We start from the raw sequence: 26,720 nt of genomic DNA on the forward strand, positions 1-26,720 counted from the left end.
TAAAAAAGTGAATTGAACAGGAATGTTGCGTCTCATAAAATGAAATAATGCGGACCAAAATGGACACCAAGTCGTTGGAACAATAGGCATAATCCCCCAGTCTACACACGTGCGTTTCCAGAAATTCTCCAGCAGCCAGTGAACCACATGGTGACGGCATCTACCTTCTGTCTACAAAAGATTCTCTTCGGACATCTATCTCCCTTTGTTAACCATGGAGTTGAAACAGTGCTTTATTTATTTAGTTTTTTATTGCTTACTTCTTGGCATGAACACTTGACAAACTTACTACTATGCTCTATTTTTTGTAAATTTATTGATATCATTCTAACTTTGCTGGAATTCCACTCGTCCATGCGCTTTGTAGCTGCACGTTGATTGGTTATCTAGCTTTCCTAAAATACCTGAATTTTGTAAATAGGGTCTAGAATTCCAATTGTCTATGAGCTTAATATATTAATATAAACAGCTCCCCAGGGAGTTGAACCCAGTCCTTGTCTACAAAAATTTGGACAAACTCAAAATATTGTTGATAAATTACCTGGTCCATGAAGAAGTATAGAAATTGTAAAAATAATATTTTCAGGCTTTGCCTAGTATGTAGGTGAAATAATTCAATTAGATGAATCTCACCCGCATAAATAAAGGTTTCAGCTCTTTAACTTCACAAACATCAACAGATGATTAAGAATTGAAGGAATATGGATATTCAAATATAGGCAGAATGGTGAATGTTACACAGTGTGTAAAGTGGCCACTTAAACCACCCATTGACAGGTCATAGGCCCTGTAGATGCCTGGACTTCCATATTACCTTCTCTTAAATGTTCTTCATCTCTGTTGTAATATGTTAATAGAAATATTTATCTTACAACATTATTGGCCTCGTGTTTGTCTGCAGCAGGTTCTTATATCCATAACTAGAACTGTCGGGTGACCGCTGTAGTGTAAAATGAAACAAGGCATGTTTAAATAAAGGAGTTTATTAAGTTTTAAACAATATTCTCATTTGGTGATGTGCCAACAGAACTATTCCTAAAGGTTTCATTATTGTAACTATTGTATAATACAGTGAATATTGTCTCTAGATATGTACCCGAATTGTCCCCTCTACCCCACCCAGACTCGCCTGCGGATTACGAATATAGTCTGGCAACAATCAAGAAAGTTCAGTGCTGCCAGATATTACGAGTAAAAAATGTCCGGTCGAAAAACACTGAACAGTTAGTAGAGGTGCTTATAATAATATCGTGGAGTAATTACTGCGACTATAGTCCTTAAAATGTAGCTCGATTAGAATGACAGTTGTCAGCAAAACTTTGTAGTGACATCTAAGGGGTGATTTATATTGACACGAAAAATCATTTGTATCTGGCATGTTAATTTATATTTTTAATACAATGCTTGACATATAATTCAACATAAATATACAAAATCAGCTTTAAAACTAAAAAAATAAACCTAATTATTAAAGACGATCTTACAAGATTACATCATTATGCAAAAACTTCAGAGATGGGAAAAATTAATCAATGTAAAATGATTGATTTAATGTGTTGATCATGAAAAAAGTATAAATGTCTTATTTTTTTGGTGAATAATTGTCTTTTAAAACATTTAAGGAGTTATATTGACACACGAAAAATCATTAATATCTGTCATGTTAATTTATTTTTTTAATGCAATGCTTGACATATACATCAACATAAATATATAAAATCAGCTTTCAAATTAAAGAAAAAACCAAAATAAACCTAATTATTAACGACGTTCTTACAAGATTACATCATTTTGCAAAAATGTTAGAGATGAGACAAATTGATCAATGTAAATCGATCGAATAAAAAAATAATTCATTTGATGTTGTTCATGAAAAAAAGATTAATGTCTTATTTTTGGTGAATAATTGTCTTAAACAGACTATAATAGGCTTGCTTTTGCGTTTTTATATCAATTTTCGGAAACAGAGTTAAATGTTTGCATGAAAAAACTGATAAAATCAATTTGATCGATACATGGTCAGTGATCAGTACTTTACCATTACTAGTCACATTAGCTGTCATTTTAATCAAGCTGTATTTTAAGGACTATGATAACTTTAAAATCAGCATTTGTGAGTTACCCACAAAAACACAATTTTTAGCCTACTTCATGAATGCTACAAATATATGAGTCATGAGTTCAAATCATCATTATTATTATTCGTTCTAGGCAGGCAGCCTTTGCTGATACGCCTGCGTCTTGTGTACTGCTTTTTGTCCGCGTTCTTTAAAAAAAAGCATCCAAACGGTTTTGAACTGGTTGCCCGAAATGAAACGGACAACTAGACTTGACAATTTATTCCGGTCTGAAACTACCCTGCTGGAAGAAAGTTTATCTTGGGATTGAGGCGGAATTGGGGACGATAGAGCTTCCAGTTATGACCCAGTAAATTTGTGTTGGGATTTAATTGCTACAGCTCACGCAGGGGGCAGTCATAGTAATTATTGAGTACCGTAAAACGGGGTTAAATTGCATCACTTTTTAATAACTTTTCAGCTATAATGATTTTTTTTCATCGAGGAGATGAGTAGTGTTTTTGACAATAAATGTCATGGTTATATAAAATATTTCCTTTACTTTTTTGTGGTTATAAGTATATTTTGTAGTTTCATATACAAGCTATAATTTTTTGAAAAATGATGCAAAGTAAGCCCTAGGGCGGGGTGACATTGCATCACTTTTTTTTTCCTTCAGTATCTTAATAGATTCCACATGGACATGGAAATATTAATATGTTTTGGTAAATTTAGTAAGAAATACTGGTATTATCAAATACATGACAAAATTCAACATACGAAACCACTTTACTCACCTTAGAATGATACACACTGTTGAAGATGTGATAAGAATTACCTATAGAAATTATTCATAAAAACTGCACAACCAACCCAAACCGCTAATCGCTCAGTACTAAAGTACCATATTGAATGGAAAATAACCTTAGGTAAGAGTGAAAAGTGACATCCATTGAATATTTGGAGAAACAATGAGTTATTGTTAGTAGCAATGACAACAGGTGTCTCTAAAAACTTTTTTTTTTTGATGCAATGTTACCCTTGATGGTGCAATTTAACCCCGTTTTACGGTATATTATAAGTTTCTATCAAGTCCCCTCTCTTCCGTCGTTCTTCCAATGTCTATGTAAGTTCTAGTGTAGCCCGATGTCTTTAGTAAAGTAGGGACCTATACTTGATCTCCATTCTCTGATAAAGGTCTTAAGTACGTCTGGCATATTTTATAAAATATCTCTAGAGTATCACAATATGATTGTAATTAACAAATTACAACAGGGATGGAGAATACCTTAAATAAGGGAATTTGGAAGTCTAGGCAGTTACAGGGCTTATGACCTGTCATTGGCTGGTTTAAGTGGCCACTTTACACATTGTGTAACATTCATCAGTTTGCCTATGTTTGAACACACAATAAAGGTGTCAGCTCTCTAACTTCACTAAAATCAATAGATGGAAGAATTGAAGAAATGTGGATGTTCAAACATAGGCAAAATGGTGAATGTTACACAGTGTCTAAAGTGGCCACTTAAACCAGCCAATGACAGGTCATAAGACCTGTAAATGCCTAGACTTCCATATTCCCGTCTTAAAGGTATTTTCCATCTCTGTTGTAATTTGTTAATCTTAATGACTCAAGAGGGGGTGAAATCCAGTCTTTTGTCTACGAACATTTGGACAAATTCAAATATTGTAATGATTGTAATTAATAACCACTAGACTATTTGAAGCATTCGCGGAGCAAGATATTAATGTTTTTAGCGGGTAAATCAAAAATGCCGATTTAGAAGTTATCTAGCTGTACCCACGATAAGAGATTAGATAAAGAAATACAGAAAATTTTAATTTAACATGTTTGTAATTACCCGTCAATTTTCGAACATTTCGTACACTTAGTTTTTGACAGACGCGTTTTGGTGGGATTGGCGAATTTCCAAGATTATTCCAGAGCGGAAATGACAAATGCCCGCTCACGCCTCGCGGCTTGGCGTCTTTTTGTCAAAGAACCAGTCCGCTTTGATGCACCCGGCCACCGTGTTCACCGGACTTTGCCCCTTGCGACTTTTCCTGTTCCCAAAGATGACGAGGACTATGGAAGGACGACGCTTCGCGACCTCAGAGGAGATGAAGACCGAAAAAGTTACAGCTTCATGTACTAATTTTAGAAAATTGAGTTCAACATTTGAGTAACTCGGTAGGTAAGCTCAGTCTGGGTAGATAGATAGGTTGACAACACATCGGTTAGTTTTGCATTCCATACAATTACTATTTACAAAATATGTAACAAAAACATTTCTAACAACTGAACAAAAGCTTTGTTTTTAACATTCGCGACTTCAAATAATTGAGAAACAATTCACGCAACTTATCAAGATGTCATTTTTTGATACACACTCGTTTTACGAAAATTCGCATCTTGGGATTTATTAAAAGTAATTGGTGTCCTGACGAAGACACGGCTAGGTCTCAAAACCAGTAGACATAAAAAAGTCGGATAGTGGTTATACGCAAATATTTTTTAACATTTAATAAAATGTTTGACCAAAAAAAATGCTATAAATATTTATATTTTATTTTTTTAATCAATGGAAATTCCATGTTTTTATTAATCAAAGTGTGTAAACCACGATGATGATCATCATCATCATAAGCTCGACAGCCCTGAGTGGGCCTTGGCTGAATCCAGGAGCCTCCACGACTCTTGCCGGTCTGCTGCATATCTGCATCGATGCAGTCCATCCATCACATTTTGGACCTTTCTAGTCTTTATCGTCCTTGTGGCACAGAGTTAGGCGTTTCCAGGGGTTTTCGTCGTCCATTTTAATTATGGCCAGCCCACTACGAGCGTCCCACCTTGATGGAGTTGATCGCATCGGGCGCTCTATAGATTTTGTATAGCTTCCTATTGTGGCGACGACGCCGATGGTTTTTTTCTCTCACAGGGCCGTGGACAACTCTGAGGATTCTTCTTTCGAAAGCTGCAATGGTTCCCTCAATATTCTTTGTCATAACCCGGGTTTCGGAGGCACATGTCAGGATCGGTGCTACTCCACGCTTCAGAAACAATTACGGTCAAAACTGGTACGAAAAAATACTTAAATAATACTGTACAGAACTCCGACGAAACCACGATGACGGACTTATCAAAATTTGATAGGATTAATTCCTACAAGCATTTGAACGTACTTAAAATATCTCGCTATAAATTATATACACACTTGCAATATGATACAGTATTAAATTACCTACTTAATAAATACAATATTAAAAATACATTTTTGTTAAGTATTTGTTTATTATTCACGGGCATGCTAGGTAATTAATTCTAGCATATTACTTTAATTAATCTAAGAAAAGTTCACGGCACAAATGACGAAAGATCTACACGTCCATTTGTGGCGGTTGTGAGTGAAAATTAAGAATCGAAATGGGTGTCACAAGACGTAATTTTAATTTACGTTATTTATTTAAAGGAATATGAAGTCTAGGCTTATGACCTGTCACTGGCTGGTTTAGGTGACCACATTAATCGCTGTGCAACATTCAGTAGCAGGTACTCGCAAAGGTTTGCTTTCGACCTGATGAAACTAAGCGGAAACTAAGTGACGGTTATCACTATAATATTGAATGAACACCTTGCTACAATGAACCTTTTTGACCTAGAACTCGACGGCGTACAATGAAGAAGTTCAGTGGGTTTGAGACTATCGAACTAAGCCAAAAACAAAAAAAAAACATTTTCATGTACAACAATATTTTGAGTTTATCTAAATTTGTGTAGACAAGGACTGGATTCAACTCCCTAGGGAGCTGTTTATATTAAAATATTACAGCAGAGATGAAGAACATTTTAGAGAAGGTAATATAGAAGTCTAGGCATCTGCAGGGCTTATGACCTGTCATTTGGCTGGTTTAAGTGGCCACTTTACACACTGTGTAACATTCACCATTCTGCCTATATTTGAACATAAATATTCCTTCAATTCTTTCATCTGTTGATGTTTGTGAAGTTAAAGAGCTGAAACCTTTATTTCAGAGAAGTATTGAAATTGAAAAAATGAGATTTTCAGGAGTTGCCTATTATGTAGGTGAAATAATTCAATTAGATGAATCTCACCCGCATAAATAAAGGTTTCAGCTCTTTAACTTCACAAACATCGACATCGCTGATTCTCTGGGGTGAGTTGTTCTGATTGATGGGTTGGCTTAGCGGAAACCGAAAATCCATCGCAACACTCTATCATTGATTATTATTATTATTTATCATATCATTTACATAAAATTGCTCCGACTGTCTAACTAGGGTTATTTACCCTGTTCTAAGACAGTTAAAAAAAAAAAAGTAATAAAATACAAAGAAAAAAAATAATAAAGGTAGTAGGTGAAAATATAGTACAAAAACATTGTAAAAATTGTAAAAAACACTCTAAACATAGGAAAATACATAGTAAAAGACATACTAATTTTTAAAAAATAATAATGTATATACAGGGTGTTCATTACACCCTGTCACATCCGACCCCACAATGGTCAGTATGAGCAAGAAGACATATTAGCACATCAATTTTTTTTTTTAAATGATTAAAATTTAAAAAAATAAAATATAAAAAAAAACAAATGGTTGCTTACTTCTACAGGGGAGAAACGAGGGTGAGTCTGATACTCCGCCGCTCTTCCCTCACTTCTCCCCTGCAGAAGCAAGCAACCATTTGTTTTTGCAATATATTTTTTTAATTTTCTTTGTTCTAAATTTTTTTTTCAATATGCTAATATGTCTTCTTGCCCATACTGATCATCGTGGTTTCGGATGTGACAGGGTTTAAAGAACACCCTGTATAGTAAAAAAAACATGTTAAAAATTTATTTTAATTAAAAATGATTGATTTGTGACGTTGCCGCACAATTCAATGCTCTGATTTTTACGGCACCTAAGAAAACATTTTGAATATCTAATTTCCCATAGCACTGAACTTCCTCACTAGGTCTCTGAGTTTGAAAGTTGTCTTATGTCAAATGACTAAGAGTTTCTAGGCCTCTCGGTTAGTTTAAATGTCCTCTTAAGTCAAATGAACTAGAATTTAACAATGTTGCCATAAGATGAAATGCGTAATTTTTTATACCAAGTTTTGTCTTAATCCTAAAATAGATTTCAATTTAAATGAAAATCAAATCTATTTCACATTGACGTGTTTTTCTTAAGTCAACAGCCGAATAAATCAACACTCCGTAAAAATATAACAATTAAAACTTTTAAAAATATAAAAGATATTTTTACAAATCTCTTTTGAATTTAAAAATGATAAAACATTATTCTAAATATTACATCCACCAAAGTGGATTAACAGTGGTCAAAAAACGTGATTACATTTAAGATCATATTTCTATAGTTATTTACTTCAATGCGATATCTAGAAACTTGTTAAACGCAAACTACAAGTCTTTTTCTTAAAATGTCTATGTATTGAAAAAAAGGCCTCATTTTAGGCGAATACCGACACCTGTGTAATTTAATTTTTAAACCTTAGATGCGAAACTTTCACTTTTCGAGACAACTTTAAAACTTAAATAGTTGCGTAGATTTTCACGGTAACTGTTATCAATACGTATCGTCTTTTTTGGGCGATATCGTGTGGGTTGGATTCGTTTCGATGTTATAGTCCTTAAAATATAGCTCGATTAGAATGACAGCTGTCAAACTAATTTCATTTGTAATGGGAAATTATTGATCACTGATCAAATCGATTTGATCAGTTATTTCATGCAATCATGAAACTCTGTTTCCGAAAATTGATATAAAAAACGAAAAAAACAAGCCTATTATAGTGTGTTTAACATTTCACCAAAAAATGAGATATTTATACTTTTTTCATGAACAACATCAAACGAATAATTTTTTTATTTGATCAATTTACATTGATGAATTATTAACGACTAATTTACATTGATGAATTATTAACGACGTTCTTACAAGGTTACATCAATTTTCAAAAACGTTAGAGATGGGACAGATTGATCAATGTAAATTGATTACGTTTTTGAAAATTGATGTAACCTAACGTTTTTGAAAATTGATGTAACCTAACGTTTTTGAAAATTGATGTAACCTAACGTTTTTGAAAATTGATGTAACCTTGTAAGAACGTCGTTAATAATTAGGTTTATTTTAGTTTTAAAGCTGATTTTATATTTTAATGTTGATTTATGTTTCAAGCATTGTAATAAAAAAATAAATTAACACGCCAGATACAAATGATTTTTCGTGTGTCAATATAAATAACTCCTTTGACGTTGCTACAAAGTTATGTTTACACTTTTTCTGACATCTGTCATTCTAATCATGTTACATTTTAAGGACTATAGGAGTAAGAGATGATTCATTCAAATGAAAATAATCGAATGCATTTGATTGCGAAATTCATTCGAATGAAAGCCCTAATGCAGCAATCAATTAGTAATTGTATTAAATTAATGAATAATTGTATTACATGCGAAAGTTAGTAACTTTGATTGATTGCAAATAGAGTAATATGGATTTAGGGATCATTTTATTTTAGAAATATCTGTTTTAGTAACTAAAACACCCACCTCTATTACTTTTGAACGTAGTTATGTAGAAAGCAGCAAAAATTAAAATTACTACTTTACAAACCTCAATATTATAATTACAATAGATAGTAAGCTCTTTTTTTTAAATTTGTGGTTTGATTATAATGCGGGTTTTTTATTAAATTTTGTAGATACAGTAAATTTTCGCGGTACTTTACGGATCTGGGCTTGGAGGGGGAGATTCAGCAAAATGTAAGCTCTCGCCTTCCACACAGCAGCTAGGTCTCTTTAAAGACCCGGGCTTGGAGGGTGAGAAATATTCACGGCGACCCGTCGCAATAGATCTTCACAGGTCGCAGTGACGTCAGGAGCTTGCACAGCACTGACCCCCACCACTAAGAGAATAAATACAGTAAAACCCCAAAAAACATTTTTCAAGGGGCCGACAAAAAAAATGTAAATGAAGGGAAAATGTAAATAGGCAGTGAAAAAAAACATTCAGAATTATTTTCCATTAAAAAAATTATGGAGCAATGTTTAAACCATTATTATATTGCAACTTTTTTTTTGAATATATAAATAATAAATGTCTGTAAAACACAATAAACCATCTTCAAAACTACAACGAAACACGAAAATGGCGGCAATAAATGCTTTAAAAATACAATAAACTGTGGTGGCAATAATTTTTTCTATTAATTCAACTTACCAACAAGTTGGTATAATGATAAAAACTAGAGACTAACTTCAGACTCTTGAGCTGTCGAGTTTTGAGTGCGGAAAAAAACTTAAAACTGAGTAGTAAATGTACTAAAAAAATCAAAATTCATGGGACTTAAAATAATACGTAAATTGCGGAAAACGCAAATTGCGGGAAAACGCAAATTGCGGGAAAACGCAAATTGCGGAAAAACTCAAATTTCAGGAAAACGCAAATTGCAAATGGCGGGAAAATGAAAAAGGCGGGAAAATGCAATTAAGGGGAAACGCAAATTGCGGGAAAACGCAAAATACGGGAAAACGCAAATTGCGGGAAAACGCAAGATGCGGGAAAACGCAAATTGTGGGGATGTAATTTTGGGGTTTCACTGTATACTGAAAATGAACAATTTTTTATAAAAATTTGTACCCGTCTTTTTTTCTTTTTTATTCAGGATGTTCTTTCAACCCTGTCACATCCGAAATAACGATGATAAGTATGAGCAAGAAGACATATTGGCACATAAAAAAATAATTTTAGAACGACTAAAAGTTAAAAAATAAAATATAGAAAAAAAAAACAATGGTTGTTTACTTCTGCAGGGGAGAAACGAGGAGGGGGAAGCGGGGAGTCTGATACACCGTCAACCGCGCAGCCGCACCCCTTCCCTGCAGAAGTGAGAAACTATTGGTTTTTTTAAATATCTTAATTTTAAAAGTTTTCTTCGTTCTAAATATTTTTTTAATATGCTAACATGTCTTCTTGCCATACTGATCATCGTGGTTTCGGATGTGACAGGGTCTAAAGAACATCCTGTATGAAGAGTTTTAAAAAAAAAACAAGAAAATATATAATTGTTTTCAAGCTATAAATAACATACGTAATTCAAAAAAAAAAGTTCAAATACTCTACTAAATCTGTGTTCAGGGAACAAATTATGTATTTAGGCCATGTTTCAAAATTATATAAAATGTTTACCTCGGCACGGGACCAGCGAGGGAACATTATTTTTGATTGTATAAAAATAAGTACAAAAATCGTAAAAGAATATGCATACGAGTAAATTATAAACGCCCTCTTAGTACAAACATTTCAAATTTCAGACGTCGTGAGTAAAATTAAAGGGTGAATGGAAAAATTAACAATCTTCAAGAAAACTGTGGCGTCATGAAGACAAATTAAAAATAAATAGTTTAATGTTCCATACTTCAGGGACAAATTACGAAACTTCAGAAGAACATTCTTTGTGGTATTTTATTGGGCCTCATGGTGCAGTGGTCAGTGCGCTTGCCTGCCGTGCAAGAGGTCTCGGGCTCGATTCCCGACATTGTTGACATGAAATATTTAAAATGATCGAGAGGCGCTGCGATTGGCAGAAAAAGAATGATGATATTTTTTTCAAATCTCATCATTTTGAATTAAAAAAATATTAATACGATTTGAAAACGGAGACAATTGGAAGAACTCACATCGTCTTCACATATAAATTCATCATCATAAGTCCATGTCCGCTCCCTAATTGGAGCATATGGTAACCACGAGAGCCTCCGTGCATCTCTATCGGCTGCCAGCTTCTGTGCGTCCCGTAGTTCTGACATAAACTGCCGGCAATCAGTCAGCGGCGGACGTCCGGGACGTCGAGAACCTGACGCCTTGCAAAATAGGTAAGCGAGGTCAAGTCTCTCGGAAGGCATCCACAGCATATGGTCCAGCCAACCGTATCGCCTCCACTGGGGGACAATTGTCTCCGGAGTTTGCTGCATCCGTTCTCTTGTTACTTCGTTCCCCACAAAGTCAAACGACCGCACGACCGAGATTCTTCCGAGACGTCTACTCTCAAAACTCAAAATTTTGCTGTTTTGGGCCCTGGTGAGGTGCCACGATTCGCATTTGTAGAGGAGAATAGGTGTTATGCAGGCGTTACATAGGCGGCATTTGGTTTTCACTGAGTAAATATACGATCTCCAGACAGCCTTCATACTGTCAATCTAAAAAAAAAAATATTTTTTTTGTTAAAAAATAAAATTTACTGAAAAATTAATTACGATACTTTTAAAATTACATTGTAAAAAAATGTTCCTAAGTTTCGCGGTATGGCCCATAAATACGGAGTATAATTGTTTGAAAATGCTAAATTTATTTATTGCAGCGGTCAGGTGAAATTTTGCAAGGGTCTGATGTTATTATTTTCCCCGTATGTGAACAGAATAAAATAAAATGTATTTAAAATCACAAAATTAATCAATGCTCGACTATAAAGATCATTAAACAAATATCTTAGTTGGTAAAAATAAATTAACTTTACATTCGTTGGAATAGTCGCCAGAAAAAATGGCGACAGCCACCCGTCCAGCGGATGCAACAAAATTACATTCGTTCCGAAACCATTCGCGCATCAAACAAACAGACATTCTCGTTTAATCTATTTAAATATAATTAAGTATGTATGTACAACCCGTCGTTAGCTCTACGGCGCTAAATTCTTGCGAAGCGCGTACGGTTTACGTGCAGTTAATTAGCTAATTGTTTTCAGTCCGCGACGCAGTCCGAATCTATGAATTCGAGGCTGTTTGGTGGGAATACGCTACGTTTAAGTGTCGCCGCGATAGTATCGCCGATCGTGGACGGATTATCGTTTTGGTCGTTTCCCGGGTCGTAATTGTTGTTCGAGACATCGTCGTTTGACCCACCCGAGCTCGATACTTTGCACCTATCTGTAAAGTCTACGTTGTTTAGCGTCGGTGAATTCGTGCTTGTTTGACAGACTTCGCTGTTGCCGTTGAAATCTTCGTTTGCGTCCTGGAACGACGGCGGCGTTCCGGGCGTCAAAACATCCGGAGACGAATTGGCATCTTGCATGCTCAGCTCTTCTTGTACCGCGCTGTTTTCCGATACGTTGACACTGCAACCCGGTAACGCCGCGAGGTTCTCTCTGCTCACGTAGGGGGGAGGCGGCCCGAGGGCGTTCGGAGGCACGGCGTTCGCTACCTCAGAGTACGGGGGCGGTAAAACCGGCCTGCCGACAAATCTGTTGAAGTTTTCTACGATTCCATCGACGATATAAAGTCCCTGAAGGCCGAGGCTATACAGGTCCGGTCGCTCTTCGAAGCTCGCGCCGAGCAAACGAATAGTGCGCCCATTCAATGTGTAAGTATCGTCGTTAGTAGAAGTGTCCATTTCATCTAGACTCAGTTCTAACACGTTGGGTGTATCGGGCCGACGCCTTTCCGGGCAAGCGACGCTGTTGGCTTCGTTTCTGTTAAACCCGTTGCGTAATCGTCCGAGAATCGAAGACACGAATTGTCGTCGGCCGTTTTCTGTGGCGGGGGTTTCGACGCCGTCGCGTTCCACGGCGTACGGAGCATTGAGACCGAACCGATCCAAGATGCGATCGAGGGCGTTTGCGCGGCGCATTCTTCGGCGATACGAATCGCGATCCGACGGGGAATGGACTCGCGGGTCGTTGGTCCTGCTAGGCGAAGTGTACATGTTGAACGTGTGACTACCGGGCGATCTGCAGGAGCTGTCCGAGTCGCTGGCGTCTACGAATGCGGTGCAGGCGTCGACTCGGGGTACAGGACGATATCTCGAGTTGAAGATGGCGTTCGCTAATGTGCTCATGCCGAAGTCTGTCGGGCGTCGGGGTTGCGTTTGATCGGACTGAGTTTCCGAATAGGACGGAAGGTCGGGGTCCCTGGGCCTCGTGTAAATGGGAGAGCCGGTCTCCGCATTGTCCCTGTCCGGGACGGGGCTGTAGCCCCACTCGTCGGGGCTCTGGGAGGCGGATTCCGGTTGGGTCTCCGGGTTGGCGCTGTAGCGGGACGCCCTCTTGAGGCGAGCTCGACACAGGGCCGAGATGAGAAGCGCTACTGTGATGAGGAGTATAAGCAGGCAAGCTGGAAAAGACAATCAAAATTACAGTTTGACAATACATTTTAACCTTTTTGTGGAAGGCACGCTGTTGAGAGTAGTATGCTGATCGATGGTGATCTTGCAAAACGTGAAATCTAAAAAAGTTACATATTACAAGAGTTCATTTGAACTCATTTTATGCTTAAATTTAAACATTTCCATGGGGCAGCGTAAATGGCTTCAGTTCAGTTCAGTTCTGAAAATCGGCGTTTATTATTCATCATCATCATTCCCTTTCCGTACCTAGTGGTGCATCGGGCACTGCATTGGTACACCAATCGCAGCGTATCTTGATAATTTTTGTTACATGAAGGTAAGATGATCAGTCTTACGGTTCAGGTACCAGTCCAGGGACTATGAAATATTTTTAGTGTAAAAACACCCTTTAAGATAAATATTTCATATCAACCATGTCGGGAATCGAACCCGAGACCTCTTGCATGGTAGGCAAACGCGCTGACCATTACACCACGAGGCCGACGACGTTACTCAATTTTACGTTTTCCTGCTTTTATACCGAAATGTATAGATCCCATTTTTTTTCTTACATTCTCATTCAAATATCCCCCTACTTAACGTTTTTCATAACTCCAGTTTTGTGTGGAAAATTTTTCGAAACTCATTAGATATGTCAAAAGACGCCGAGCCGCGCGCCGCCGAGTTTGCCCAAAATAGTGAATAAAACCAAGGTAAATAAAAAAAATGTGTAAATTGTTGTCTCAAACTAAATTTAAAGTAGTTTAGTGTAATTGACCATTTTAATAAAGTGTCTAATTTTGACATTTCGCTGAATTGTGACATGCGGTTGGCGCATGTTTAGGAAGAATAAAATTTTTACATCAATAAATTACGATGCAGAAAGTTAAAAAATTTGGCAATATAAATATTATTTGAAGTTATAAACAAAATTTGGAAAGAAGATTGTTTAAACAGTTATCATAAAAGTGTGAAACAGTTTTGACGCGATGTAAATGACAGTTGAAATCCTGTGGTGCCATACTAAAAAAAGTGATACCATATAAATAAAATCTATCAATATTTAGGGAAAAAAGCATTTTACGCAAACTCAAATTTTAATTTTAGTGTTTTTAAGGTTAAGTACCCACATAAAGTTATTTAAACATGTTTTTTTTTTTTATTCAATAAAAAAAAACACATTGTGGTATTGATTGAAAAAATACAAAATATTTTTTATGAAATCAAAGGTAAATATGAATAATCCCCAATTATGACAGTTTTTACGATTTTTCTGCAGTTTTTAATTTTCTCAGTTTAACACTTTTTTGCTACTCTCTTGAAAAACGTAAAACTGTATTTGATAGTCCCCGGACTGGTACCTGAAGCGTAAGACTGATCATCTTACCTTCGTATTGCAAAAAAAATGATCGAGATACGCAGCGATTGGTGTACCAATGCAGTGCCCTACGCACCATTAGGGGAGAAAGGGAATGATGATGAATTTATTTAGGATATTTATAGTAAAACAATATATATAACAAACACAATTTAAAGATGAATACATTACAAGAGAAAAGAGGAAAAATTACCCGCAATAGTGTAAACGGTGGCTTGGAGCAGGGGTGCGCCGGGTCTCCGGCTCCTTAACCCACCTCCGGTACGTTCTAGAATCAAACATCACAATCTTGATCCAACAATCGATAAATGTACAAATGGCGGAATACGGGGTTTGGGAAAAAATAAGAGAAGTCTGCGTATATGTTTACAAATCTTTATTTATTACTCAATATTCATCTTGGATTATTATTCAAAAAGAAGGTAAAAAATCATCAGGTTAATTTCCAAAAAGTAGGTAAAAAAATTATTGGGGTATTTTTCAAAAAGGAGGTAAAAAATCATAGGGTTATTTTTCAAAAAGGAGGTAAAAAATCATCGATTTATTTTTAAAAAGTAGGTAAAGAATCATCGGGTTATTTTTCAAAAAAGTAGGTAAAAAAATCATTGAGGATTTTTCAAAAAGTAGGTAAAAAAATCATTGAGGTATTTTTCAAAAAGTAGGTAAAAATCATCGGGCTATTTTTCAAAAAGTAGGTAAAAAATCATCAGGTTATTTTTCAAAAAGTAGGTAAAAAATCATAGTTATTTTTTAAAAAGGAGGCAAAAAATCAACGGGTTATTTTTCAAAAAGTAGGTAAAAAAATCATTGGGTTATTGTAAAAAAGTAGGTAAAAAAAACGGGTTATTTTCCTTTGTGTTATTGATATTGACGGAGACGGACCTTATATGTATTTTGAAAATACTTAATGCTCCAAGTGATGTCCCATCTCTGTTGCAATCAATTTCTTTTCATGTACCAACCGTGTCACCAAAAGTCAACATCTGCTATTTATTAAACTCTCTAAGAGAAACTTTTGTTTTTATGCCCCAACGCCAGAATGTGTAGATTAGTCAATTTGTCACACAACTTGGAATTCTATGGGATAGATCTTTTGGCTTTTCGTAGATCTTCTCGCCACTAAAACAGTGTGGGGTGAAGATGGATTGGCATGGTTTAGCTCGAAGTGTTTATGTTTATCGTGTTTATGAATACATGGTATAGCATTATTTTATTGTCCTTGTTGGTCTTTGCTACATAGTTTCATGTTCTCTTTGTTCGGTTTCTTGTGTTAGGAACACAGTGAGGAAACGACGACAATTAGTATCTTGTATTGGTGTTGCACTTACCGACTATGGCCAGCTGTGGACAGCACGAGTGTGGCAAGCAAAGGTGGCCTTTCCGAGTATCGCAACACCATTCTTTGGGTATACAACGCCCATCGCTGCACATAATTTTATCTGTAAAACAATAGAATAATTTTTAATTCTCAGGCGTTAACACCTGGAAGAGTCGGGTAATGTACGAGGTATATCCAGAAAGTTGGTTCCGTTTGACAGGTTAAAGAAAACGAGTACAGTAGAACTCCAATTATCCGACCTCCGACTATCCGGATCGTATTTCTGCATTTTTGCGCCCACGGGGAGCGATATACCGATAAAGGAAGACGCTCGTCGGGCCCGTACCTTTGCAGGGGTCGTCCGTGTGACAGGTGTCGGGGGTCTCGTCCCTCCCGTTGGGACAGTCCGGCCGTCCGTCGCACACGAAGCTGTTGGCCACACAGCGGGCCCCCGGGGAGTGGTCCCTCTCCGGCTGCTCGCAAGAGAACATGCTGCTAGCGCTGCAGAACGATATCGGCCCTGGAAGGAAAAATTATATTTAATTTATTTATACTTTTACGTTCTTTTTTTATACAGAATAATGTTCCCTAACAGTGTCCCGTGCCGAGGGAAACATTTTACAAAATGTGAAACATGCCTTAAATTAATTATTTAACATAGTTAACATAAAAATTATAACTTAAAAAAACGTAATTAATCTAATTAACCTAATTATCATAAACATAATAAGCAATTTAACATCAGGGTGGAGTATCTAGTAACTATTGTATTTGTGAAAGAAGTTATGGAAGGTAGAGAATAATATTTGTGTGCGTATAGTAACAGAGCTTTTACATAAAGTTGTTTTACAAATTTTACATTAAGATTTTGAAAGTTAAATACAATAGGCCCTCGACTTTCGCACATAATGGTGAAATGAGAGCATTGAAGGCACAGATAGCAAACTCCAAAGAGAGTCTTTATGTCAGAAATGTTATTTTCGCTAAACTTAAACTCTAAGATACTAATAAATTAGCTTTAATAGAAACACACATTCAAAAAACTTTCTTAATATTTGTATGGCACGGCCATTTTGAAAATTTTAATCTCAAGCCTGTCATTGGTCGAATAAAATGGCTGATGGATATTGCTGTTTGCTTAACACTATTGTCCAAATGTTTGCAGACAGGCCGGATTTCCTCCCTAGGGAGTTATTTAGATCTAAATTCGTCACAGCAGAGGGAGAAAACATTTTCGAGAAGGGAATATGGAAGTCAAGGCAATAAAAGGGCTTATGATCTGTCATTGGCTGGTTTAAGTGGCCACTTTACACACTGTGTAACATTATTATTTATATCACTACAGAGATGGGTAGAATTTTTGTTTCAAGATTATGGATATTCGAGCGTTTACAGGGCTTATGACCTGTCATAGGTTGGGTTCAAGTGGCCACTTTTATGTAGATACTACAACATTCCCCATTCCGCTTATTAGCGAATATCCATATCGGTGACATTTTTGGTTTTTGTATATATGTCATGAAACAAGGAAAGCTTTCGCTAGCGCGTTTGGAGCGCCATCTATGTATTTGATATTGAGGTTAAGTATTAAAGCAAATTACTTTATTTATGCAGCTAAGACTCTATCCGAGTTAAATTAATTACTAGTTATCGCCTGCAGATGACTCTGCAATTTATTTTTACTTAATTTTTTGACCAGATCTGTGTAACATTCACCATTCTGCCTATGTTTGAACATCCGAATTTCCTCAACTCTTCCTTCTGTTGACCTTTGAGAAGTAAAAAAGCCGAAACCTTTATCACGTGGGTGAGATTCATCCGGCTGAACCAAATTTTTGGTTCGAAGGCGAAAAAATTTCCGGTGTCATAAAGTGTTCCGCTATTGCAGATTTGTCAGGATGCCCAAGTTTACACTGCTTGTCCTATGTACACTTTATCACATCCTTGTTTTATCACATCTATGTTTAAACATCCACATTTCCTAAACTTCTTTATATTTTTTACTTCGCAAAAGTCAACAGATGGAAGAGTTGAAGAAATGTGGATGTCTAAACATAATGTGCAAAGTGGGCACTTAAACCAGCCAATGACAGGTCATAAGCCCTTTTATTGCCTAGATGTCTATATTTTTCTCTCAAAAATGTTTTCCTTCTCTGTTGCAATAAATTTAGACATATTTATTTGCATCTTCCTAAACGAATGCTAGAAAATAGGCAGGCCGTGATTTATTCAAATCATGTTATGATGATTTGAATGCGTGACTTGTCTATTTTTAGCATTCGTGGAGGAATATAAGAAGAGATTTAATTTAATTTTAGGACTGTGTTATTTCGAAACTGTGTAAAATAAGGTTCCAGTGTACTAGATAATTCCTAGCTTAATCAGATTTTAAAATAATGAAATTATACACAACCTCAGAGTAATAATGCACTAGCTATAGAGGGGCCCTATTGTTATACTGCATAGAAGGAAACCGTTACATATTTTTGGTTAGCGACAACTTCACTCTGCTGGCAGCCATTTTGTTTAGAACTCAAACGAGAGGTAGTATCATACATGGTCAATGTAGCGCAGGCAATTGGTCAAATAAACCAAAGTAGGGAAAGAAATGCCGAACACTCCTCTAGTGGAACGGAAGGCCTGTTGACTGCTGCCAACAGGCCGGCTTCTCCTGAAGAGTTTTAAGTGGTTTCATCTCCACGTGAGCAAATGCTAAGAAGTCCCTGATTAGCCCACATTAATATATCCCCCCTGATCCCAATAGTTTAGATAAATTTCAAGATATTTAATTGCAGAAAATTCCACTTTTTGAAATATAAACCTTGTATATTATAAGCAAGGTAAAAATAATGCATCTCCCATCTATATTTTCTTGATTTTGTCGATAGTGATTATCTCAGCCTTACATAATGTACGGATCTCGACATTTGTGCATCTATCGTATATAGTTTTACCACACATTCGCCTGAGAGATCGCATTTCTACAGCATTCAGCCTTCTTTCAACTCTGTTATTCCCAGTCCATAATTCGTTTTCATTTTTTATTCACTAGTTTTATATAGATTCCCTGTTATTAAATATGTATACTTATTTTATGCAATAAATTTCTAAAATAAAACATCAGAGTCGGGACCGGGACTCCATTGTGAACTGCTAATCTTGCCTCAGGCGACAAACATTTATTTGCCAAGGTTGATTTAAGTGCACCGTTCACTCTGTTTCCGGCACTCACCCTCCTTTCAATATCTTTCTCAGTGATTCCATCCCTAGTAAACATGCTTCCCAGATACACAGATTTCTCTACTTGTTTTAGTATAACCCCCATTCACAGTGATTTCACATTTAATCATGACATCATTACAGTGGAAATTAATATTGATTAAGCAATTCTCAACCCGAGTACTGCCCATTGTTTTTTTGCGAACTGTAGCTAGCTTAATACTAATTGTCATAGAAAAGTTTTTCAACGTTTGGGCTCCTCTATAGCTTACGCATTATTACTCTGAGTAAACAACTCACTCTTGAGTTTGATGACGACCAACACGTGGGCAGATTTAGCGCTGTCCTTAGAGTTGACACACGTGTATATACCGGCATCATTGTGTGTCAAACGAAATACAGAAAGCCACAAGGACCTGTCCACCGTCCAAATAGATGACCTAGAACTGAGAAATAAAATGTCAGTATAAATGAATATTTTTTTTTGGGAAAACTTGTGACATATTTTGAAAAATCAACAAAAGGTTTAACCACTTTAGTGAAGGTGTATAGTGAGTTTTCAATGTTGGTTTAATTGGTGTCCTGACGAAGAGACGGGTACTTCTAAAAAAAAAAAAATCAGCACTGAACTGAATACGCCTCCTGTACCGGCGCCCTCGGACTACTGCCGGTCTGTCACTTTGATAAAACGAACGCCTAGGTGTGAAAATAATGTCGCTAGATTCTGTCCTATTAACAAATAAGAGTATCTAGGCGTTAGAAAGTTACCACTCTAAAAAAAAATTAGTTATTATATTTTTTCCATCTGTTTTACTATCTTTTAGTGTATGTATCGAGACGTTAAAGGAGCCGGCTTTGTAGTCGATCGGTACAGATCGGTAGATACATACAGACGATCATTAAGCGTACTGTCTAGGTGATTTCCAAAAGTCATGCAAAATTCATGTTCAAGCGAGCATTTTTTACTTGAGTTGGGATTTATTGGAGTTTATAATCGCTTTGAAGTGAGCACTTTTTATTACAGAAGCCTATTTAAAATATAAATGAGAACTATTTTAAATGTTAATGACGTAAGGAATGCGGACTAATTGTTTGCTGTCATTCCATTGTCTTGTTTCGATCATATGATGTCGATATGACAAGTACGTAGAACATACCGAGGTAGATACAGATAGTACAGAAGTTAAGTATACCGTCTCCATATATACAGATGAAGATAGCGATCATAATCGAGGCACTGAAGAAGTTCAATAATCAATTCTTCATTTCATACTCTACCTGAGCTGTTTTCGGTTCTGCGGCGGCAGCCAGGCGAGGTCCACGATCTGGTCCCCGGCGGAGGAGCAAGCCAGGGTCAGGTTGTCCCCGAGCCAGCTGACGACGGTGTCGCTGGAGGCATTCTGGCCGAGGGCGCTGATCTCCGGGAAACCCGACTCCTCGGGCAAGGCGAGCTCGGCCAGGCCTGAGGGGACAGCGATAGCATTTTAACGGTTACATTTTGACTGATGTTAGTAAATATTACTTTATAACCAGAGGGTGGTGCCGAAACTGAGTCCCAGCACTGGTTTTAGGAAAAACAAGGAAAAATTATATCATTACTACTGGTCAAGTGATAATTTTTTGTAAACTTAACGAGGTAAGCAATATTAGCTTGTTTCATTTTATTTACTACTAGCGGACCCGACAGACATTGTCCTGCCCGAACGTTGGCTTGCCTGCTATTAGCTTGGAAAAAGACTTTGAATTGATAAGTAGGTACCTAGGTACGTGTTTATGGTTGAATTCTAAAAATAATTAATTTTCAAATATGGATTTTTTTTTACAAATGTCAAACTCGGCTCTTCTCACCAACAGGGGTGCACTTTATTCATAAATGAGTTTTTTATTTATGCATGTTTAATGTAAATGTAAATGTCAGTTGATATTATTTTAGTATCACCAAAAATCCAGTAAAAAGAAATACATGGGAAGAAATTATAAGGAATGTTCAAACATAGGCAAAATGGTGAATGTTACAGTGTGTAAAGTGGCCACTTAAACCAGCCAACGACAGGTCATAAGCCCTGTAAATGCCTAGACCTTTCTCAAAAATGTTCTCCATACCTATTGTAATTGGTCAATTATTAACAACAACAACAAACCATCACGCCGTTTCCTCGTAAGGGTAAGCAGAGAGGATAGAACGCCACATCACTCTATCTTTGCATACAGATCTCGCTTCTTCTACATTCATACATCTTCTCATGCACGCGCGCCGATTATTTCGACTTTTGACATGTCCATCTTCAAGTATTTGTTGGATTTGGTCATGTCTTTCTCGGTCTTCCTCTATTTCTGCATCCATCAACATTCGCATTGTAAATATTCTTAGCAGTTCTTTCGCTGTCCATTCGCTCTACATAACCAAACCAGCGCAGAGCTTCTTTCTTAATTTTGTCGATAATGCTCTTCTCAGCCTTACATAATGTATGGATCTCGACATTTGTGCATCTATCGTGCATAGTTTTACCACACATTCGCCTGAGATCGCATTTCGACAGCATTCAGCCTACTTTCGTCCCCGCTTTTCCAAGGCCATAGATGAAATAAATATTTCTATATACGCCCAATCGGCATTTTTAAGGACATAAAAAATAGTAGACTTTGTGGGAGTGGAAGCGGGAGAGAGGTGTTTATAATTGAATTTGATTCAGTGGTCGTTTGAAAGAAGACAACTTGTTATCAAAGAAATCAAGACTGGTATGTTTGTTGGCAGACCTGAGAATTCTGGGCATAGGGGAATGAAAACCATAGTTAGTTCTATGGTTATCGGTATGAAAGAGTAAGTTTTGTCTGAGATTTCTAGTTGGGATATTTAATTTTATTGAGCTCAGTAATTCAGGCGCATCAAAGAGTGAGTTGAGAATTTTCACAAGGACTCTAGTCCTTCTAGGACCTTCTAAGGTCGGGTTTATTTCGACGGTCTGGAAGAGAAGATATATTTAAGGTAGTTTCTAACTCATTATACGTATAATGAAAAAATATCAAGATATATAAAAAGCAAATAATAGTAAAAAGTGTGGAAGGAAAGCAGATTTGTCAATTTTTGCTAATTGCTTATCTTGAACTTTAAAAAAGTTGAGAACCTCGTCCCTAATTATAATTATCAATAGTGACAGTAGGCAATGGCGATTGGATTTAAAAAACCTTTATCTGGTATAACGAGTAATATTTAAAATGAGCAAATTTAGTCAGTCCCATCTTAATAAAATAAATAAAACAACTTTGTTTTTAACCACTAATTTTTATTTTTCACCGACCGGTATTAAAGCAAACAAGCTTCTTCGTCAAGGTTTACGTAACTAATGAATTGATTCCTTTTTTATTTTTATCATGTTCACTAAATACCACACGTGGACCCAATAAATCAAGTCGTTTTTTCCTTACACGGGTGGTAATTTGATATCATTATTTTCGAAGTAAGACAGGAGAGGACTAAAAGAATGATTGTTTATTTGGTTATTGATTATTGTTTTCTTATTATGAATCGCTTTTTTAATTTCTAAGTTGTCTAATTTTATTTTCAACTTGAAGCACTTTTAATCCAGCGTCTTTATTGAAGTTCTGATTATTTTCTATCAGATGATTTGCGAATTCAGAAAAATTATTATTATTTAAGTGTTCTTTTGCTCTAATATTAAAGTTTCTTTTAGTTTTTCCAATGTAGATTGAATCGCAATCATTACAATTTAATTGGTATATTCCAGATTTATTATATTTATGGACTTTGTCTTTGTGATTTTTTAACAATGTTCCTGTATTATTAGTTGTTTAGAAAGCCGGTTTAATGTTTGATGGTAGGGAATTAGATAATTGTTTTGAAAATTCCCATCTTCCTCGTAATAACCAAGTTCAATTGTAAATCAAATTACGGGAAAACCTCGTACGAGCATACTTCAATTAATGTAACATATATTTTTTACATAAAATCACAGAAAAAATTCATTCGATTTTTTAAATGTTTTAAACCTTTTTGAAATGACAAAAATGAGCGCGCTACAGCAATCGCCACATTGTGACTTTTTTTTCTGACCGTGACCCCATATTTATTTCCTACAATTTATAAGATGGGGAGCCACATTTTTTTTAGTTTACAATATTCCATTTTATCAAACTAATTCGGGAGAAAATATGACATTAATATCTTTAAAATCCAAAAAATGCAAGGAGATCGTTTTAGCCATGTACCCGTCATATGTTTTCTAATAAAATAAAATATATATTTATTTTAAGGTATTTGAAACAAAAAATATTATTTACTTCGCATTTTGCATCAAACCGCTGTCATAATATATGTATAAATTAAAACATTTAAAACACAGATCAAAGAGGAAATGTTCATAGAATACTTTGAAATAGCTACGAAAACCTAGTATTTTTTGGTCAATATTTTATGCAAAACAGTGTGAATTAGTTAAATACATTTAATACAAACATTACAGGAGCGCTTGACGTGTAAATATTATTAAATTAATGTAACATCGCCGACCGAAAATTTCATGATCGATGAAGTTGACATTTGAAGCAGTGATTTCACACAACAGTTGTGTTGTTTTGCGGAGTTACGTCATAGTGAAATTAAAAATAAATTGTATTTACCTGAATAAACTAAACAAACAGTAAATAATAACGAAATTATATGTAATTGGAGCATTATTTTTGCTCGCTACAACTACATGTTTTGACGGATGAAACAATTTGTTACGCCATGTTTATTTTCGTGTTGCCATGATACTTTTGTTGCCATTTATATGGCTAACGAGATTCTGTTTTCAACCAGTTAACTTATGTATTTAGGTACTTGATAAAATAATAGTAAAATCCTGTAGAAATATTATTTGGGTTAGTGTTAAGTTAAGTTAAGTTAGTGCCAAATTATAAAAATGTAATAAAGTTTGCTAAAAACAACTGTTTGACAAAATACATTTCTCGGTACGGGATTTCGCTGTAAGCAATGCTTATCATAATACATTTTTAAAATGGGAAGACTACAACAGTTTTATTGAAGACAACTTTTAATTTTCAGTAAAACTCCGTTTATTCGGACTTCAGTCTTCCGGATTGCTAAATATCCGGATCGTTATTACGAAATAAAAAATTAAGATGTAATAATAACAAATAAAAAACGGCAAACAAGTTTCTTTGTCAAATAGATGTGATTTCATTTCGCTGTACTATTTCAAAAGCAATAAAAAAGGTGATCTTAGAGTAAATTTAGCGCTTTTCTTTCAAAAATTGCCTTAATTTAATGGTCAATTCAACTATCGGGAAATTTTCATATCCGGATAACGTTTGGCACTTATCAATACAGTTAATTGGAGTTTTGCTGTAATACCATTCAAAAATCTGAAATCTACAGATTCTAGCATATTTTAAAACATAATACCGAATTCTGATTGGCTAAAGAGAGGTTTTATGTATTTTTTTTAATGTTCGTGATATGTATTAATTAATACTATAACATAAATTTCCTATCCACATCCAGTAAGTGCATAGAGGACTGCAATAGTATTGGTTGTGCCACTGAGTACCGCAAATGTTATTTTTCAGGCACAAACGTTGACATGATCACTGAATGATACAACACAGACGCCGTTGTTTGGCGGACTTAACTTGTGTATGTTTGTAGGTCAGACGAAAAAACTGACGTAGTGTCAAATTCATACGCTGCGTACTGTTCGGTGGCGCCATCTCTTAATGAAATCGGAAAAGACATGCATACAATATCAATGCATACAATGGTATATATTTTGAAGAAAAAAAAATTGACTGAATATCTAGGGGTAAAGAAGAAAATACATGAACCTTCATAGTGGAAAACGTTAACAGCAACCTTTTAAGCATTTCGTTGAAATTTAGTAATTTTTTTATTTATTTTCGTAGTTCAATAATAAAATTTACTAGGCAAATTTAATATCCTCTGCGAGCCACCGAAAAAGCCTAGGCGAGCTACGGGTAGCTTACGAGCTAACGTGTGGCAATCTCTGGCTTAAAGGCTTCTCTGGAGAATTATAACTCTGAGATTTAAACAAATATTTCGCATTAATCCAGCTGGGAATCAAACCTCACAACTTAGGCAAGGGAGTCAAATGCACTAAGCTTTACATCACGATGAATACTTATAGTCTTTAAAATATAGCTCGATTAAAATCACAGCTGTCAAACTAATGTCACTAGTGATGGGAAATTACTGATCCTGATCAAATCGATTTTATCAGTTTTTTCATGTAAACATAAAACTGTTTCCGAAAATTGATATAAAAACAAAAAAACAAGCCCATTTTAGTGTGTTTAAGACAATTATTCACCAAAAAATAAGATATTTATAGCTTTTTTTATAAACAGCATCAAATGAATTATTTTTTTATTCAATCAATTTACATTGATCAATTTGTCCATCTCTAACGTTTTTGCAAAATAATGTAACCTTGTAAGAACGTCGTTAATAATTAGGTTTATCTTAGTTTTAAAGCTGATTTTATATTTTTATGTTGAATTATATGTCAAGCATTGTATTTCATATAAATATTATCAAATGTTCAATATATACTGGGGAATTGCAGTTGTAGTAATCAACGTGGTGCCCTATGCACCGCTGGATAAGTAATCGACCACAGTATTGACAATACAAGGTGAAAAATGAAACAATTTTTTTAAAAACATTAAATTATAATTTATTAATTTGAATAAAATAATAACAGTACAAAATATTATATTTTATGCCACTTTAGCTGACAACCGTATATCAATCATATTTACATCGATTTCTTTACACTCCTTAAAAATTTACAAAAATCACAAATATATGCATATAAATCCTCCGAGTCTCGCCACTTTGTATGTACAATTTTACGTAAATACTCTTTCTTTAGATATAAAAGCGTTAAATATTTTTATACAATAATATATTTTCGTCGCCTATTTAATTATTTTTTACAGCGGCAACACTATAAATTTAGGCAGAGGATTTCAAAAACGGAATGAATCCCCATTTTGCATAGTCTATCTTTGTTTCGCCACAAAATGGCTACTGCATTTTCAATACTATTGACGTACAGATTATAAATTATTCTTAAAAATATACAATATACATTTTTTTACGTAACTAATTTATTAATAAACTTTTTGGATAACCTTTTATAACACATTGCCAAATTTTAGAACTATTATGAACATTTTTAATAATAATATAGTATGGATTATCAACATTACATAGAAAATATCGTCTATTTAAAATCAATACAGAGTATGAACCAAAATACGTTTGTTCGGAATTTATTGATCGATTGATTGATGTATTTAAATATCAAAATTGACCAATAGTCTGCTTGTTAATTACTGCTTACGGAAGTAAACAGAGTTATCTTCGACTGTCTATAAAGAAAAATCGATATTTGTGTACGAAAATGAGTATATTTGCATGATCCATAAAATTAAGAATAGTCCAGAAGGAGCATGGAATCATATTTGAATGTCCATTTTGTTTTCTTTGACAATCTGACAGGTGGAAAAATAATACATTATTTGAGTAGCGTTAGCTACTTACACATGAAATGTGATCCCATCCTGTTTCTTGTT

At 35.3% G+C, this 26,720-nt stretch overlaps 1 protein-coding gene across 1 annotated transcript; it reads right to left on the bottom strand.

Moving 5' to 3' along the window:
• Positions 1–11,499: 11,499 nt before the first annotated feature.
• On the bottom strand, positions 11,500–23,857 carry LOC148275713 (uncharacterized). Its single transcript, XM_088235318.1, has 7 exons — positions 23,742–23,857; positions 20,382–20,565; positions 19,404–19,549; positions 16,231–16,404; positions 15,895–16,005; positions 14,760–14,834; positions 11,500–13,196 (listed from the first exon to the last, which is right to left on the bottom strand). Exons 1-7 carry the CDS (start codon positions 23,794–23,796, stop codon positions 11,830–11,832), a joined length of 2,112 nt encoding a protein of 703 aa, XP_088091444.1. The 5' UTR covers positions 23,797–23,857; the 3' UTR covers positions 11,500–11,829.
• Positions 23,858–26,720: the final 2,863 nt, after the last annotated feature.

This window comes from Micrasema longulum, unplaced genomic scaffold, assembly GCF_059751315.1.
Source record: "Micrasema longulum isolate JH-2025_06_02 unplaced genomic scaffold, ASM5975131v1 h1tg001358l, whole genome shotgun sequence".
In the NCBI taxonomy this organism is placed as follows: domain Eukaryota; kingdom Metazoa; phylum Arthropoda; class Insecta; order Trichoptera; family Brachycentridae; genus Micrasema; species Micrasema longulum.